This window comes from Nuphar pumila, chromosome 3, assembly GCF_984573655.1.
Source record: "Nuphar pumila chromosome 3, dmNupPumi1.hap1.1, whole genome shotgun sequence".
NCBI classification, from domain to species: domain Eukaryota; kingdom Viridiplantae; phylum Streptophyta; class Magnoliopsida; order Nymphaeales; family Nymphaeaceae; genus Nuphar; species Nuphar pumila.
The window spans coordinates 34,466,492-34,484,769 of record NC_143251.1 but is presented as its reverse complement, the minus strand read 5'-3'; the positions used below and the strand labels follow the sequence as shown (position 1 = coordinate 34,484,769).

Here is an 18,278-nt window from a genome sequence, read left to right as displayed (position 1 = left end):
GTTGTTTCGTTCATTTTCCTGAGAAAATGAAGCAACTCAGCATCATCATTAAAAAAAGTGAAAAGCCAAATGTCAAAAAAAAATATTGTAGTTACAAAATTGCCTTACTATGGGCCTAATGCAATATTTATTGTGTTGAGACATTGCAAGTTCAAATCCAAGGGTATGATGTATTATAGACTGGTAGGGGTCTGCCTAACCCCAGCTTGCTTATAAAAAAAAAACCTAATAAGAGTTCAAACTGTTTAATTTTTGCTTTTTTGTGAGGATAAATAAGTATTTTTTCAATTTTTAAGAGATAATATAATGAAAAAAAAGGAATCACATTTTTTAAGATGATAGATATTGACCTGAGATGCCTATTTGACTGTTTTTGAAAAAGTTTGGCCTATATATGAAATATCAGAAAAGTGTGGCTCATTATTAACCTAAGGGGTTAACTTAGTGGGATGGGACCTAGACCGTTTGACCGGGCAGTCTAAGTTCAGATCCCATTGGCTTGGCGACTCCTTGATGTCGAGAGGTAAGCATTGGCTGACTTGCACATAAACCGTAAGTACGGTAGGCTGAGCCAGCGCGGTTAGGAGAGGTTTCTTCGAGTAAAAAAAAGGTGGCACACTTTTTTTAATTTATAGGCAAAAGATTGGACCTGAAATGAAAGTTTTCCAAAAATTATCAGCAATTGAATGGTCAGGATCCGACCTTGACGATTAAAAAATCAATGGCTATAAAAATGCCATTACCCTTTTTGTTAAAAGATTATATTTAAAAAAAAAAAAACTGCGATACAAACGCCGTTTGATCAAAACAAGGTCCTCGAGGAAGGGGTAGAGAAAAGGAGGGCGGCGACAATGGCTCTGAAGCTGTTCGACGTGCATTGCCACCTGCAGGACCCACGCATCATCCAGTGGGCCCCACAACTCATCGACTCCGCCACCCGCTTCGGCGTCCGCCGCTTCGCCGTCAATGGCCTCTCCGAAGTAAAACACGACCATTCCTCTCTCTCTAAATTCCGAAAGTTCCTGTTTTCGTTGTTCGTTTTTCATATGATTTCTGGATGATTTGATGATGGGTCGAGCCACGGAAACGTGAAACAGAAAGACTGGCATCTCGTCAAGCAGATGGGCGAACAATATGAGTGCGTTGTTCCGTGCTTTGGCCTTCATCCTTGGTAATTATTTGCCTTGTTGTTGCTGTTTGGTGATGGTTTTAAAGAGGAAAAGAAGTAGTTTTTCCATTTGCGTGGGCATAATTCTCTTGATATAGGTACGTCGAAGAGCGGACTCCGAATTGGTTGACAACACTGAGGGACTTCTTTAAGGATACGCCTGAAGCTGCAGTGGGCGAGGTATCGCTGTTTATTGATGCACCCACTTGCTTTCCGAGAATTGGGACTAAGGAGGGCAAGGCCATTTCCCAAATTATCCAAGTTTTCCTGGATAAGTTCTGCCATTCAAACGCTCCCTAAGGAAGGGGCATTGCAATGAATCCAACTATCCAGAAATGTGGGATGAGTTGGGGTTTTTTATGGCAGTGTAGAAAGCAAGTTGTTGATCTTTATTTATTTATTATTATTTTTTTCTGGATAAATGGGTCCATCCAAACATCTCTTATCCAGAAAGGAAGTGTTTGGATGTACCCTTATCTAGAAATGCAGGATAATTGGGATATTGCATTATAGAGGGAAAATGAAAATTCTCAGATTATCCTACATTTCTAGATAATGGGATGGGTCAACCCCTACGAGATAACACATCTAAATGGTTTTGTTCTTGAAACTACTAACTGCAACTGAAGCATAGGATGTGGTCCTCACGACACATTAGTGTTTCCCATCATCCCATGCCTTTGGCTAACTCATTCATAACCTAATTAGGTGCAAGGCCTCTACATGTGTAGGCAATGCATTGGATGCCAATAGCATTTTTTTTGTTAAAAGTTAAAAAAATAGCAAAACATGTGATAAACGAATTATGATTTCATAATCGTCAATCTTGTCGCTATCATTCAATGTGAAAATTCAAAATTATAAAGGAAGTTACAAACAATAAGAACTACAAAGTAGAAAATCACAAAGAAAGTCATGGTTATCAAGTCCTAATGTCCAATAATCATTAGAACAATCTTTTTCCTCTACATATTATGATAAGGATTATTTATCATTGTTGTCACTATCATAAGATGTAATGCCGTAATTATTAGAACGATCCATTTCTTCTATCGTTGTCACTATCATAAGATGTAAGGCCGTCATCATTAGAACAATCCATTTCTTCTACATACATCTTCTTTACTCATTTAATTCGCTTCTTCTAGTTCTTTATTTTCTTACTTTTTTTTCCCTTTCCTTTTCTTTTATTCAAGCACGTGTTTGGAATTTGGGCCTACTCATTCTAAAACTCCGGTTGCCTTATGAGCATCTAATAATCAAAGGAAATCATCACCATTATAGATAAAATCACTATCGCTTGGCCATTCATCATTTTCATCAATTTTCCTAGAAACAAAGTGATCAATATTGTTGCTTTTATTTATACATTCTTCATATCTATGGGTTAATTTTTATTTATTGGCATTTTTTATTCCTCTACATATCCATTCTTCATATCTTTGCTGTAGTTTTTTATTCTTCATACCTTTACATTTTTCATTGTTCATATCTTTGCTTTTTTTTTATTCTTCAAATTTGTTGCACTTTTTTGTGCAGATTTACATATAGAATGGGTATGTTACAAAATTATTAATTTCAACTTTTAGTGATTCAATCAACACATAAAAGTAATAATAAACAATAAATTAATAATAACTTGTAAAGATAACAATGATAAGTACTAATTAAACATAATTACTCCTTCAAAAGTATAGTTATGCTTGCTTTTAGATGCATCTGTATTATTACATAGCAATGCACGGGTACCTTGTTTTTCAGGATCAATGTGAAACCACTGTATTACTAATTGAATGTTTTCATTTTTTTGTATTTAATTGTGTATTTTTCAATGCATTCAGATTGGTTTGGATAAAGGCTCACACGGGAAGCAAATTGACTTCATGACACAGGTGCTGACTTAAAGTGCATTGAATATAAAAACTGAGATAAGTTCATTACTTTCAGATATATGTTGCACATCTTTTTCATGATCTTAAAGTTGTTAGGAAGGTCTTATTGCATGAAGTATAGGTAGTGTCACATAGCTAAGCCTTTGATTGTGTTTGAGAATGAGTAATTTAACTGTCTCCTCTGTATTATAACTTGGTTTCCATGTTAATTTGCATCTTCCTTTCAGGTTCAAGTTTTCAGAGAGCAACTTGAACTTGCCAAAGAGTTAGAGAAGCCAGTTTCAATCCACTGTGTTCGTGCCTTTGGTGATCTTCAAGAAATAATGCAGTAAGTGTTAAATAATGTAACATAATTCAATATGTAATCTCATAGTTTTAGTTTACTTTTAAGTTTAGTTAGGATTAGGTTAGTTTATTTAACTAGGTTAGGTTTCTTTTTCTTTTTTAGTTTAGTTTTTGGACTTATTTGGCTTTATGCTTTTTTGACCAAAGTCAAAAAGCATAAAGTAGAGAAAGCTGTTGGACTCCCAACAGCTCTATTTAGAGCCGTTGGGAGCCCAACACTCCCTCATTCCCTCTCTCCCTTGTATTATAAATATGGGGTGTTACCCCCTTGTAACTTACACTTTTGTAAAGCCCTCTTTTGGGACCCAACATATTGAAGTTGATATTTTTTTTACATTTGTGCATTTGTATCCGTGCCTTTGTGCACTTGTGAGAGTTCTCCTTTTATGCCTTTGTGCATTTGTATCCGTGCCTTTGTGCACTTGTGAGAGTTCTCCTTTTATGCCTTTGTGCACACTTTGTGTTTCTAGTATTGTGTTTATACACAAAATCCTTTTTTATAGAGATTTTCACATGGTATCAAAGCAAGGTTGCTTGAGAAGGAAAGTCTTGTGATTCTTCACAATATTGAGTGCCTCGAAAAGCGTGCCTTCAATTTTTTCGAGATTGGCGTGAAGACTTCTCTTCATCAAATATTTTGGAAGATTACTACAACAAGTAAGAGTTAAAATCTCTTTGTGGTACGTATTTTTCTCCTTCATCTTATCTCTCTAATGGGTGAAAAAGACTCTCATTTCTCTCTTGGCTTTAAGCTCAATGGTTCCAATTATCATGTATGGGCCGGAAATATGGAAGCTCATATTAAAGGAAAGGGGCTTTGGGGATATGTTCAAGGTTCCATAACGGAACCCGAACCAAAAATTACGATGGTTGAAAGAGGAGAAATCAAAATTCTTGAAGGAGAAGAAAGACAAAAAGCTCTTGAAGAATATTCAAAGAAACATGAGGAATGGGAAATGAGAAACTTCAAGATCCTATCTTGGATCTTCTCATCCGTTGAAACCAAGATCAATGCCAATATCATCAAATTCAAGAAAGCCTCCGAAGCTTGGCATTATCTTGAAAAGATGTATACTTCACGAGACTTATCTCACAAGTACTATCTTCAAAAGAGGGCCTTGACCCTACAACAAAATGAGATGTCTATTCGTGAGTACTTTGCTGAATTATCCTCTATTTGGGATGAGCTTGCCATGCTTGAGCCCAAGTGGAGTGGCGAAGCTATTGAACTTAGATACAAGCAATTAGAGGAAGATCACTTCTTTAACTTCCTAAATGGTCTTCGACCCGAATTTGAACAATTTCGGTCCTCTCTTCTATCTTCTTTCACATCTCCTTCCATTGAAGATGTTATTACCAAGTTAAGTGGAGAGGAAACTCGTATGGGCATTAGCAAGCAAAATCCAAGTGTTCTTACAATGCCCACAAATCAAGATGAATGTGATGGAGCTAATGCCGTGTCTAGGCCTGGCAACAACTTGAGGACATATAAACCTCCTCACTTTAAAAACCAAAATCAAGGATACAATGGTGGTCAAGGCGGAAGAAGGGACAATAGCAAAATTGTGTGCCACTTTTGCAAGGAACCCGGTCACATCAAACCGGTTTGTCCTAAATGGAAGAAACTACTTGCAATGGCAACCACATCTCAATCACAAAAAGAGGAATCTACAAGTGGAGCTCTCTCTCTAAATCAAATTATGGAAGCTCTTCAGCCTCTTCTTAAGGGAGCTATTTCCGGTGCCGCCGTATCCACTCCTTCTCCTCCAGGTAAAACTTCTTGGCTTTTAGATTCGGGTGCATCTTTTCATATGTCTCCAAACATCTCTTCTCTTTCTGAATATTCTAAAAGTTTATCACCATCTTTTGTTTCAACTGCGGATGGCACTTCTCTTGAAATTAAGGGGATTGGAAACTTTGAAACTCAAAATTTTTTTATTCCCAAAATTAGATTTATACCTAAATTGAATTTGAACTTACTTTTCGTCTCTCAACTCTCGGACCTTGGATGTGACATTCAATTTTCATCTAATAAGTGTTTAATACAGGATCACCGGTCCGGGAAGTTGATTGGGGAAGGCTCTAGGAAGGGAGACTTGTACTATGTGGATTCTCTCCAAATCACTAAAACCCCTTTTTGTAATGTGGCCCAACATAAAGACATAAATGTTTGGCACAAAAGACTTGGTCATCCCAACATCACCAAGTTATCCTATTTGCATTTTATTAAAAATCTTTGTAAAAATACTTTCTCTTGTAATGATTGTATTCTTGGAAAAATGAGAAGTATGCCTTTTGAACAAAGATCTATATTTACCACAAAACCTTTTGAAATTGTTCATTCGGATGTTTGGGGACCGGCACCCGTCATATCCAAGGGAGGCTTTGCCTATTATGTGATTTTTGTAGATGATTTTTCTCGATATTGTTGGATATATTTCCTTAAACATAAGCACGAAGTGTTTTCATGTTTTAAATCATATCATATGATAATTAAGAATCAATTTAATAGTAATTTAAAGATTTTTAGGACCGATTCCGGAGGCGAATATCTTTCCAATGAATTTAAGAAATATCTTGAAGACTATGGTATTGTCCATCAAAGATCGTGTCCTAAGACCCCACAACAAAATGGGTTAGCCGAAAGGAAGCATAGGCATATCATTGAAACCACTAGAACCCTTCTTATTTTCCAAAGTATTCCAAAAAAATTTTGGGCCGAAGCGGCTCTTGCTTCAGTTTATCTTATTAATCGTCTTCCATCCAAAAATTTAGATAAAATCTCTCCTTTCGAAACTCTATATGAAAAAGAACCCGATTATAATAGATTGAGAGTTTTTGGTTGTAAGTGCTTTGTCCTTACAGATAAGAATGATAAACTCTCACCTAAAGCCATTCCTTGTGCTTTTCTTGGCTACTCCGAAACCCAAAAAGGGTTTCGATGTTGTGATACTAAAAATGATAAGTTATATGTCTCAAGGAATGTAACATTTTTAGAAAATGATAGTGGTTTTGAAAAGAATGAATCTCATTTAGAAATTGCTGACTATTCCTTTCTCTTTGATCTTTTATCTAAAGATGATGATATCTCTAGTGATGATGAATCAACATATAACAGTGACAATGAAGTGGTTGAAATCAACAATAACTCTAACCCTATTACCTCTCAAGAAGAAAATATAACTAGAGACCCTATCACCTATACTCATAGAGATAGACTCCCCTTTAGAAGTGCTATTGAGCAATATAGTGAACCTAGCGAATCTATCCCCTCACATGATTCAAACCCTAGAAGAACCGAGAGAACTAGAAGAACTCCCTCTAGATTCGTATCTTTTGATTCTTTCTCTCCTAAATATCGGGCTTGCTTAAGTGCCATTCACTCATATTTTGAACCAAAAAATTTTGAAGATGCCAAACGATGTATTGAATGGAGAGAAGCCATGGAGAATGAACTCAAAGCACTTAGGAAAGCCAACACTTGGGAATTTCAAACGCTTCCCAGTGGAAAGAAAACTATAGCATGCCGATGGGTGTTCAAAGTCAAAACAAAGAGTGATGGTTCTCTTGAGAGGTATAAAGCTCGTCTTGTAGCTAAAGGGTATAGTCAAGAATACGGGATTGACTATGAAGAGACATTTGCTCCAGTAGCTCGTATGGTTACTGTTAGATGTCTCGTCACCATTGCTTCCATTAGAAAATGGAATATTTACCAAATGGATGTCAAAAATGCATTTCTAAATGGTGATCTTAATGAAGAAGTCTACATGGATGCTCCACCTGGTATGGAAATTCCTAAAAATAAAGTTCTTCGTCTTCGTAAAGCTTTTTATGGCTTGAAACAAGCTCCCAAGGCTTGACACGATAGGTTTAACAATGTAATGACTGAAAATGGTTTTACTTCATGCTATACTGACACTGCATTGTTTGTTAAGAAATCTGATGCAGGGATTGTTATATTACTGTTATATGTTGATGATATGTTAATAACAGGTGATGATGTCAAAGGAATCAAGAGCATTAAATCTATCTTGACTTCAAGATTTGAAATGTCAGACTTAGGATTTCTGACATATTTTTTGGGAATTGAGGTTGCCTATTCTCACAGAGGCTATTTTTTGTCTCAAACTAAACTTGCTTGTGAGATTCTTGACAGATCAGGAATAAAAAATGACAAGGTCTGTGAAACTCCTGAAATAGTAGGTTCAAAGATGAAGATTGATGATGGGATTCTCCTAAAAGATCCCACACCTTACCGGCAACTGGTTGGATCTTTAACGTATCTCAGCATTACGAGGCCTGATATTTCTCATGCTGTACATGTTGCTAGTCAGTTTCAACATGCACCTACTTCAGTTCATATGAGTGCCATTCTCCGCATCATCAGATACATAAAGGGTACAGTAAACAATGAGGTATTTCTATCTTCTTCTTCTGAATTGAATTTAATTGCTTATACTGACTCTGATTGGGGAGGTGACCCAAATAACCGTCACTCCACCACTGTTTTTTGTATTTTTTTAGGGGAATCTTTAATTTCTTGGAGATGCAAGAAACAACATAAGGTCTCACTTTCATCCACAGAAGCCAAATATAGAGCCATGACATCTACTACCATGGAGATTGTTTGGATTCGTAACTTGCTGGAAGATATGAATATTCAAGTTCAAGGGCCCACAAAACTATGTTGTGATAATAAAAGTGCAATTTATATTGCCAAAAATCACACATTTCAAGAGCGCACGAAGCACATTGAGATGGACTGCCACTATGTTCGTGAAGAATACTTAAGAAGAACTATAGACCTTCCATATGTTACATCAGAATACCAACTTGCAGACTTCTTCACCAAAGCGTTGTGCTCTCCAAGATTTAACTTCCTTCTTGGCAAACTTTCGGTTATGTCACCCTAAGTTTGAGGGGGGGTGTTAAATAATGTAACATAATTCAATATGTAATCTCATAGTTTTAGTTTACTTTTAAGTTTAGTTAGGATTAAGTTAGTTTATTTAACTAGGTTAGGTTTCTTTTTCTTTTTTAGTTTAGTTTTTGGACTTATTTGGCTTTATGCTTTTTTGACCAAAGTCAAAAAGCATAAAGTAGAGAGAGCTGTTGGACTCCCAACAGCTCTATTTAGAGCCGTTGGGAGCCCAACACTCCCTCATTCCCTCTCTCCCTTGTATTATAAATATGGGGTGTTACCCCCTTGTAACTTACACTTTTGTAAAGCCCTCTTTTGGGACCCAACATATTGAAGTTGATATTTTTTTTACGTTTGTGCATTTGTATCCGTGCCTTTGTGCACTTGTGAGAGTTCTCCTTTTATGCCTTTGTGCACACTTTGTGTTTCTAGTATTGTGTTTATACACAAAATCCTTTTTTATAGAGATTTTCACAGTAAGATGCAACTATGCATTTGGCCTTCCATATTGGCATGAAAATACGTTTATTGTTGTTACAGTTTTACTGCTTGGATGCATTTGTTGTTTTCCAATCAATAACATAGAATGGTTTTCAATTGATGCTTGAAGATTTGACTCTGTTTCATAAAGCATTTTATGGGTTTTAGAATGATACTCCCTTTGTGCTTAAAATTTGAAAAAATGGAAAGCCAAATGAGATTGAGGAGTAGGTCATTTCTTAAGATAGACCTATTTTACTGCCATTGCTTCCCGTGTGTCCATCCTGTTCCCTGTACCTGCACCAGTGCCTATGTGACATTGGTGCACATATGCGTGGTTGTGTGAATGTGATCCCTGTCCTGAATATAATGGTTTTGAGTTTCACACTTTTCTTAAAAATATAAAAAACAGCTCCTCTTGCATTGCATACTTGTCTCAAAAACATCAAAAGTGTTTCCAGTGTAAAGAAAAGTATTGCTCATTAACATCTTATTTAGTGATTGTTCATTTAGGCAATTAACTTCTTGAAAACATATTATAACCAATTATTCATTCAATGTTCATTTCTACTTTCAGTCTTTAACAATTTGTAGGATAGAAGCTGATGGCAGTCAAGAACTAGCATAGTGATTTCCTAGTTTCTGTATTTCTTTTAAAGTTTTTTGCAAGAGAAATTCTAATTGATTGTGGTAGTAACAAGTAATATCCTGCCTTTTATGAGTAGATCTATTGGTCCATTCCCAGCTGGTGTTATTCTTCACTCTTATCTAGGATCAGCTGAGATGGTTTCTGGCTTCGCAAAACTTGGGGCTTACTTTTCATTCTCTGGGTTTCTCATGTCTATGAAATTGCAGAAAGCAAAGAAGTTGCTTAGATCAGTAAGTCAGTTTTCTTATTCTTTTGTTAGTTTACATGATTGATTGGTCAAATGTTACAAATAAATTTACATATGGTGCATCTTCACGACTTTCAGGTTCTTTTTATAGGTACCCACTGAAAGGATCCTGCTGGAGACTGATGCACCTGATGCATTACCAAAATCAAATTTGAGTTGTCTTCAGTGGATTCCAGGTGATGCTAATGCGCCACAACAAATTCAGGGTCAAATCGGGGAATCCTCAGACATTTCAAATGAATCACTTAATCATCCTGCTAATATTTGCACTGTGAGTGTTATGCATATCAACCTGTTGATGCCTCTTACATGTTCTTTTGCTCTAGCTTTTAGACACCTCTATTCTTTCACATCTATATAGGCTATGTTTTTTTTTCTGATTTATAACCCAAAGAAACTGCACCCAGCACAAAGAACTGGTTGTGCTGGCTCAGCCTGCCATACCTACAGTCCTCGTGATGGCGGCTTTGTGAATTAATATGTTACTCTAGAAGGGGTGGATGATGTATTCAACCTCTATTTTTTATTTATGGTCTAAATTGCAATCAGCACAGGATGCTTTTTTTTTGCTTGCTTAGGAAAATCATGCTGCAGTTAAAACTTTGAATACAATGAAATTATAGAAATAAACTGTTAGCACAAGAAAATGTCACTTCTAATCAGAGTAGCATGTGTGCCTTATGTAGGGCTTTCACGGTTGAAAATTCTAGTGTCATGTGGTTGACATTTACTTTACTGTGTGCATGTAGATAAGAGCAAGGCTGGAACTTGCCTATATGAATTGCATGTTCTGGCTTGTGGGATTGCAGTGCTGGGTCAGGGTTCAATTGCTTGTGGTTTATTCAGTAGCCTAACAGGTTTTTATACTGTCACAAACTGCAAGCTGTATTTCTGACCATGAATTCTTGAATGAACAGGGATAGCAAAACTAAGCTGATACAATTTAGATGGAACATCATATAATAAGAATAGACATCTTTACTGCTTCATGAACTTTTGGGGGAAGTGGGAAAACAGATTCGATTCATCAATATGATGAGGGCTTCACAAATATAACTGGAGCAAACAGTTGTACAGTATGTGCACTTTTAACCTATGTCACATGGGTGCGGGTGCGGGGGTGCGGCACTTTCAAAAACCTTGGGTGCGGGTGCGGGGGTGCGGCAAAAAAATATATATATATATATATATATATATATATATATAGGAGGGTCCGGGGGTTCCCCCCGGCGCGGTCAGCGGGCAGGGGGGGCAGCACCCCCCCCCCCCCCCCAAGATTTTTTTTTAATTCCGCAGCCCATTTCATAGGGCATTTTTAAAAAAAAAAAAATCCAAAAAATGGACCAAAATGACCCTGGCTGCGGTCAACGCACCTAGGGTCGGGTTGAGTGCACTGGGTGCCGCACCCACACCCTTGTCGCGTCGACACGGGTGCGGCACCTGTCTGGCCGAATCCCTGTGACATAGCTTTTAACACTCCGTTTCACATCTCATACAGTAAATAAAGAGAAAAGAGAACTCTGAACACATTTGTCAAGCCCCTAAAAGTCCATAAATTTCTTTTATTAGGAAATAAGACTATATTACTAATGGAAAAGAATTTTTTTGTGTTATTGTAATTGCAATTCTACTATGTTAGCACTGATTGATGAAAATTTCCACACGTAGGGGAAAATTTTCTTTGTGTAGGAAGTCACATCTTTCCCATGGCAAAAATGTCAATTTCATCATGCCTGCATCATGTGTGACAAAAGCAGTACGCAAACAGATTAAGGAAAGTAACTACTGCCACAGTGAGAAGTTCCTTGAAGGTGAACAGACTCCCACAAACAGATGCTTCATCTTCAGAGGCTTATCCATAGTTCCATGATGCACATTATATGCCGTACATATGGGGCTTAGTTTTATAAGGATGCTGAACAAATCAACAAATCGACTATCAATTTATCCAGATGAATTTGAACAATGAAATCATTGGAAGAAGTGAAAACCATGTAAGGAAGTATATAAATCAAACTAATATTATTAACCAAGAGTGCTAAGAAATTTGGAAGGCAAGGAATAAGTATTATAAGAAAATAGTAATTCAAATCAATTTAAAATATGACCCTAGAAAGTATTGTTGCTTGTAACAAAAGTCAAGCTTTTCAGGAAGTCATCCAGTAAAAACCCACTAGAAGACAAAACTTGAGGACAAGCATTCTTTTATACTGATTCCTTCCAAATCAATGCTTTTCATGCAAAAGAATCTTGAGTAGATAGTTCTTCGCTGCGAACACCTCCATGGCATGGACAATGACTCAAAAACTAAAGAGGCAAACAAACATAAATGCGAGCAAGAGGCAATCAGCCAGCTATGTACAGCAGGTCATGATTTGAAACAAAACGCATATGAAAACATCATCTAGAACCCAGTTTTCTGTCATGCGTTTTGATCAAGTTACTGAAACCCGATACCTTGTGGCACTAACCATTTTCTATAGGAGTAGACAAAATGCATTCATAGTTTTTCCATTTCTCAAAATACATACGTTCTAGTTTTTTTGGCCTAGTTTCTTCTGGTTGTTGCATTTGGTCTACTTGAACCGTGATAATATTGGCATGCATTTTCCCATGGTGATTTTAATAAGTGCTTTTCTTCAGGAAAAATCCTGGGGATTTTTTAAAACAGAAAGTGATAAAAGAAATATTGAAAAATGATTTGAGGAAAATTTTGGGATAATATTGTGATATTATGATTTTATTTTGCAAAATGTTCAATATGTGTCTTTTTAGAGTTTTTTTCAATTGAAATAAATCCTCTAAAGACATGATAAATTCAAGATTTCAAAATATTTGGTGACTATGAGTTGGTTATATATTTGTGTAAAATCAATGATGCTGAAGTTCTGTTTTCAGGTACTGAATTATGTGGCATCACTATTAGAGATTCCAGAAGAAGAACTTGCTGAAACAAGCTACAGAAATGCCCAGCACTTGTTCTCTTACCCAGGTTCAAAAATCTGTTAAGTCATGCCACTTTCTAGTTCCTTATGAGAACTCCTAATCAAGTATGCTTTGCATACTGCTTATCAAATATTCTCCAAAGGTTGTAAAATATTACACTAATGAAAGTTATAGAATGGGCTCTACCTCAGTACAAATGAACCCCTTTAACATGATAAAAATTTCAGAATGCCATGTTAGAAATTATCTCTTGTTTGCACTTGATTTGATATCCTGACAAGTTTACTTGACTACATAGCACAATTATTGTTTATCTAAGAATGAGAATGAAATTAATGTAGTAGATACTGCTTTTTCTTCAGAGCACAATGTACATCTTTCCTGTTCCCTGCAAGGGATTTAGTTGGAAATGCTTAATTGTTTGTAGGTTTACTTGTTTATTTCTTTCCAGATAATGTTCTGGTCTGTGCTGTCAAGTCCACCATTCAGATATTTTGCATGTCATTGCAATTACAATAATAAACCCCATTTTAGTAGTGCTGCCAAGATCTATCCCGTAAGTTGCTTGCAAAAATGAACCTTTGTGAATGGCTGATTCAAGGTATTGCAACTCCACTTTTCCTCATTCTCTCAGCACTCGACTGCCTAAGCATCTTTACATCTGAGTTAGCCTTTCTTTTAGCAAAAACACTTGGGCTGGACAAAACGTCAAACTAAGAAAGTTATTTGAATTCTAAAAGTATATAATCTTAGACAAGATTATAACTGTTGAAAAGTGTTCCTCATAGTGAGACCCTCTACCTTACAAGGTCTTTACTCTTTTAGATTCTTCCTAGGATTGAGCCAAGTGGTATATCCTAGTTTATCCCACACTAGCTGTCTGCATATCCTGTAATACCCTATGATTGTTCACCTAAGTCACACGGACTCGGCTAAAAGGTCGACACACCCGCGTCGACATGCCCCGACACGGGTGTGGACACGGGTTCGGTTTCGGACACGGGGCGGACACGGTCAACTAAGTGTCGGACTCAGTCAATGCACCGGGGCTGAGTCCGTTCACATTTTGGACTCGGTCAACTTTGACCGAGTCTATTTTTGTCTATTTATTTTGGTAAGTTTGTGTTGTTACTTCAATAGAATTACGTTGTTATTTTTGCTTTAAAATTTACAATCTTATTATATATATATATAGCTGTGTCCCCGTGTCCAAATTTTTTGAAATTGCTCCACACCCATACCCGTACCCGCACCCATGTGACATAGTTGTTCACCACTATTTGTACGTTTGTAATTTGTTCGTCACTGTTCTAAATTATTATGTGCTGCTCTAGATTCATTTAAGAAACATAAACACTTCCAAACAAAGTACCCTGGTGATTGAAGGAGTTCCTAGAGGCTCCTAGGTTATTACAGAGCTAGAACCTATAACATGTCTGCTGTATATACTCTGGGATCCACAAATTGGTTTGTTTTAGTTTTAGGTAGTTTCTGTTAATGACTATTCGAAATATTATGGTATGCTTTAATATACAAGTATTTCATAAGAAGGTTTGATTTCTTGTCCAATAAGCTTCGAATTAATGCATTAGATTTCCTGGCTAGCCAATTTGCTGTAGTCACTGGCACAGCAAAATGTGCCAATATCCTTGTTCAAAGAAGGTGTGTGTTTCCGCTGAGTTTCAAATGAATAAATAGCCTAGGTATTATATTGCCTAGGGATTACTTAACATATGCAGAAACATTTGAGAATGGCAAATCATCTGAAGGTCTTTCATTTTGTTCCCTTTCAAACTTGAAATGCCAATGCTTCTTTGGAAAAACCACTTGCTAGCATCCGTTGAGGATAATAACCACTTAACAGGTTGCATTCCCATTATTATTTTTTTGCCTTTTAGAGGATGAAACAAAGCCTTTAGAATGTAACAACCAATGTAGGGCCCGAATGAGACAAGTGGATGGGGTTAGGTCACAGTATCACAACTGATGGGTTTTGGGTTCGAATCACACCTGGATTGTGCCCCAGCTTGACCATCACCCAGGAAAGAAAACACCCCCTGAACAATTGATCCGTAATAATTTTATGTCAAACCTCGTGTCATTGACGCTACAAAGTTGCTGAATTTAGTGGTCTGGCGGAATGGGCTTGCATGCTTTTTGAGAGTTTTTGTTCTTGGAATATTACATATGAATTAATTCATTAGTTTCTTCCCCATTTTAAGGATAGAATGTTAGCTTATTCTTTTATGTTGTCCATACTAAAAGGTGCTGGGATAAAACCTTTTTATGAACCTTGGAGCTTTCAGTAAGGCTCTGATTGGGAGCAGGTGTTGGAGAGGAGATGAAGGGTGTGATGGGAGTGTAGAAGAAAATGGTAGATGAGGCTGGAGTTGACAATTACATCCTTGTGAGGATGTAGTTGAAAATGTCCCATCTCCACTCTCAACACCATTCTCATCTCCCAAAACAATGTTCCCAAACACCTGAGGGAATAGGTGGTTACACCCTCATTAAATACCATCTACCCTCCCATCTCCAGCTCCCAAACAGGGCCTAAATTTGACATCATCAGGATGGCAACCAAAGTTTGGAAATAATTAACAGATGTAACTTTCCGAGAATGGTTATCAATTAATAAATTGAAGTTAGCTAACAAAGTCAAGCAGCATTCTTTCTTCCTAAGCTCACCTTCCTTCTAGAGGTGCAAATGGACTGGATTCAGTCCTATAGCCAATCCGAATCTTGTAACTTATTTTCGAGTATGAATCTTGAAATAAGATCCAAAGGTATATTTGAATCAGATTCAGACTTGCACAGTGCACCCTGTGACATGAAGCCCCACACAACCCTGACTCCCAATCAAATTTTAACTTGTCCATGGTGCCTGTTCCATAGAGCCATGATTTTCTAAGTATTTTGGTGCAATGTTGGTTAAACTAAAATTCTTCCAAGTTTCATTCTGGTTTTGTCCATCTAATTGAACAACTTCAATTTACAAATTTGGGTAGATTCATTGGATTCTATAATACCCTACAAGATCCCGTATGCCATGCTTTAACCTGAATATAGTGAAACTTGAAAAATGCCTGAATTCGACAAAATTCAAAATTTGATGAAAATAATTTATTTGAATTTAATTTTGATAAAGACCGTGACATAAACAGTTTTGGTTTCCATCATTCAACCAAGTTTTTAAGCCAAACTAGTGTAACGACCCCAACTCATACCCCTTAAAAATGCTGATTTTTTTTTTAAATGCGAAAATATTTTCAGAGACCCGGGGCCTTTATAGTTCACTCCTAATTAGATAACCAAACGCACCACAAAGGATCTTACATTTATCATTTCAAACCATAGCAACTCATTATTTATTAATTATGAAAGAAAGAGTGTTTAAACAATAATTGTAAAAAACATATCAGAGTTATTTAAATGACATAAAAGTAAATAAAGAAAAATGGAGTCACGTTGACTCTCTGTGAACTGTCTAGCAAAAGTGTGATACTCGTAGCTTTTACAGACGCTAGTCGCTTCATTGATCTCCTGCGGCTGCGAAAAAACACAAAAGTAGGGGTGCCAGAAATTTGAGAAATTTTGTGTATGAATCCCTCTAATGAAATAAATGAGCATAAAGAATACAGATAAAAAATCATGCAATAACTTAGAGGTATGCAATTATGACAAATTCATAATTCGATTAAGCATTCATGCATTAGAGGCAATTATTAAGCATGAGAAAATATTTAATAAATAATAAGGATCACAATTTAAGCAATACAATCATTTAACATGCATTAGGGAACAACAATATGCATTCACCAACATTTAATAATTAGGAGAACAGGTAAACATGCATGATCTAATGCATAACAGAAATATGCATGACTTCAGTGCAATGCATGAGTAAATTATTATCTTTCATTAGAGTTTTTTTTTTCATATGCATGTCCCTATTAAATGCACACAATTAAGATCATATTTTTAATTATCGTTGCCCACGAATACACCAAACGAGTAAAATCCCTGAGGTCAAGTTAAGTTCTTAGGGTAGCTTAACACACAATTTATATTTTATTACTAGGTTCCAAACTTAGCCCTTAACCGAAACAGCCTTCGGAACATTAGACCACCTATCTAATGTCGGGGACACCAGGGTCCACCCATTCACAAGTGATACTTTTCTTGGTATATCAAAACAATAACTGTGTCTACACACCACCCCCAGGCAAAGTGGCGGAAACTCCCTAAAACCGTGGCCATGAGAAAGAACCTCAATATCAGGTTCAGAGGCAACAACAATACACACAAAGTTTTTTGTATCCTTTCGGTTTCTCAAAAATCGTAACTCCAAGAGTCTCGTACTTTCGATGAAACATCTCAGAAAATACATTACACTGTTCTTTTCTTTATGTCATTATTAATAATTATTTCATTAATTTTCAATTTAGCATGCCAAATTAATATCATCAATCAGTATTTCTAAATGCGAGACTCATCATAGGACCACCCCCCAGTGAAAAACACAGAAGATCAATATCAATGCGATTTTTGCGATGCATGCAAAATAAGTAAAAGAGGAGCATCTAAGCTCAAGGCTCACCAGACCTGCAATGATCTCTTTTGATCATCAATGTATCATATGCAAAAATCGAAACAATCATGCTACCAATGCAATGATATCAACATGCCTTTAAAATGCACACTCATATATGTCGAATAACAACGTGCATGCATTAAACATCCATATGCATATGTTCACAACATTCATGTACATGTGCTCTTATGTGAACCTCTTTACAAACATGCGTCCAGTCATGAATCAATCTAATTTAAACAGGTGAGCATTCATGCATTTGTGCATATGTGAAACACACAGTAGTTCATGTATACATGTACATTTGAAACAAATTTCATGTTGCATAATCCTTAAGCAAGTCACATAAATTCAAGCATGTGAACTTCCTCGTATGTATCAAATCATCATACATGTAACCAACCAAGACCCGGTAATTTAGTGCACATAATGCACCATGTCAAACTATGTGCAAGCATGCACATTACTCATGGTCCAAACCATGACCTATCTTGAAACCTTGTAAAAAAATGCATGATCATGTATTCGCATAAAAAAAATTTAGATTGCAAACTTTCCAATACCTTTCTTGTATACATAATTCTGTATAAAGATTCAGTACAAGGATACTAAACAAATCATTTTTTTAAACATTACACATCTTTGTTTCAAAATATGTTTTTTTTTTGTTATATGAAAAGGCCAGTGCCCAGCCGACCCAATCGACTGGGCCTGACATGGGTGCCACACGACCTTGCTAGGCCTATGCACACTTTGTCATGCTACCAAGGTCTGGCAATCAACCGAGATTCACTCGGCTGACTGCCAACCATCTCAAACCCCAAACAAGATTTGGTTGAAAAGTTTTATTAAAAAACTTTGTTTTATAAAAATTTTGTTTTTGAAAGGAGTCTGCTGCCCAACCGGTATGGCAGAAGTCCTGACCTTGAGGCTCAGTCTGGCCAAGCTGGCCAGACTCCTACCTAAACAAAACATAGCCCCCTTTTTTTTTTTATTCTAAAAAAAAAATTTACCAGGCACACTCCCAACTGAGCCC

The 18,278-nt window shown here is 36.6% G+C and overlaps 1 protein-coding gene across 2 annotated transcripts; it reads left to right on the top strand.

The window, feature by feature from the left end:
- The first annotated feature begins 791 nt into the window (after positions 1-791).
- On the top strand, positions 792-12,894 carry LOC149842547 (TatD related DNase). Of its 2 annotated transcripts, none has more exons than XR_016431077.1 (8): positions 792-980; positions 1,098-1,171; positions 1,267-1,348; positions 3,010-3,060; positions 3,288-3,388; positions 9,532-9,685; positions 9,781-9,973; positions 12,601-12,894. XR_016431077.1 is itself a non-coding variant. In XM_090001489.1 (8 exons), the coding sequence occupies exons 1-8, from the start codon at positions 852-854 to the stop codon at positions 12,709-12,711; spliced, it is 882 nt and encodes a 293-aa protein (XP_089857615.1). In that variant the 5' UTR covers positions 792-851; the 3' UTR covers positions 12,712-12,894. The 2 variants fall into 2 exon arrangements, 1 of the variants encoding a protein (XP_089857615.1); XM_090001489.1 differs by having other exon boundaries at positions 9,794-9,973.
- The last annotated feature ends 5,384 nt before the right edge of the window (positions 12,895-18,278 follow it).

Excerpts from the sequence above, each read along its gene's own strand:
- LOC149842547 (XM_090001489.1), top strand. The coding sequence starts at position 852 with ATGGCTCTGAAGCTGTTCGACGTGCATTGCCACCTGCAGGACCCACGC. Across the intron at positions 981-1,097 it reads CCGTCAATGGCCTCTCCGAA|AAAGACTGGCATCTCGTCAA; the intron begins GTAAAACACGAC and ends AACGTGAAACAG. Across the intron at positions 9,974-12,600 it reads ATCCTGCTAATATTTGCACT|GTACTGAATTATGTGGCATC; the intron begins GTGAGTGTTATG and ends TTCTGTTTTCAG.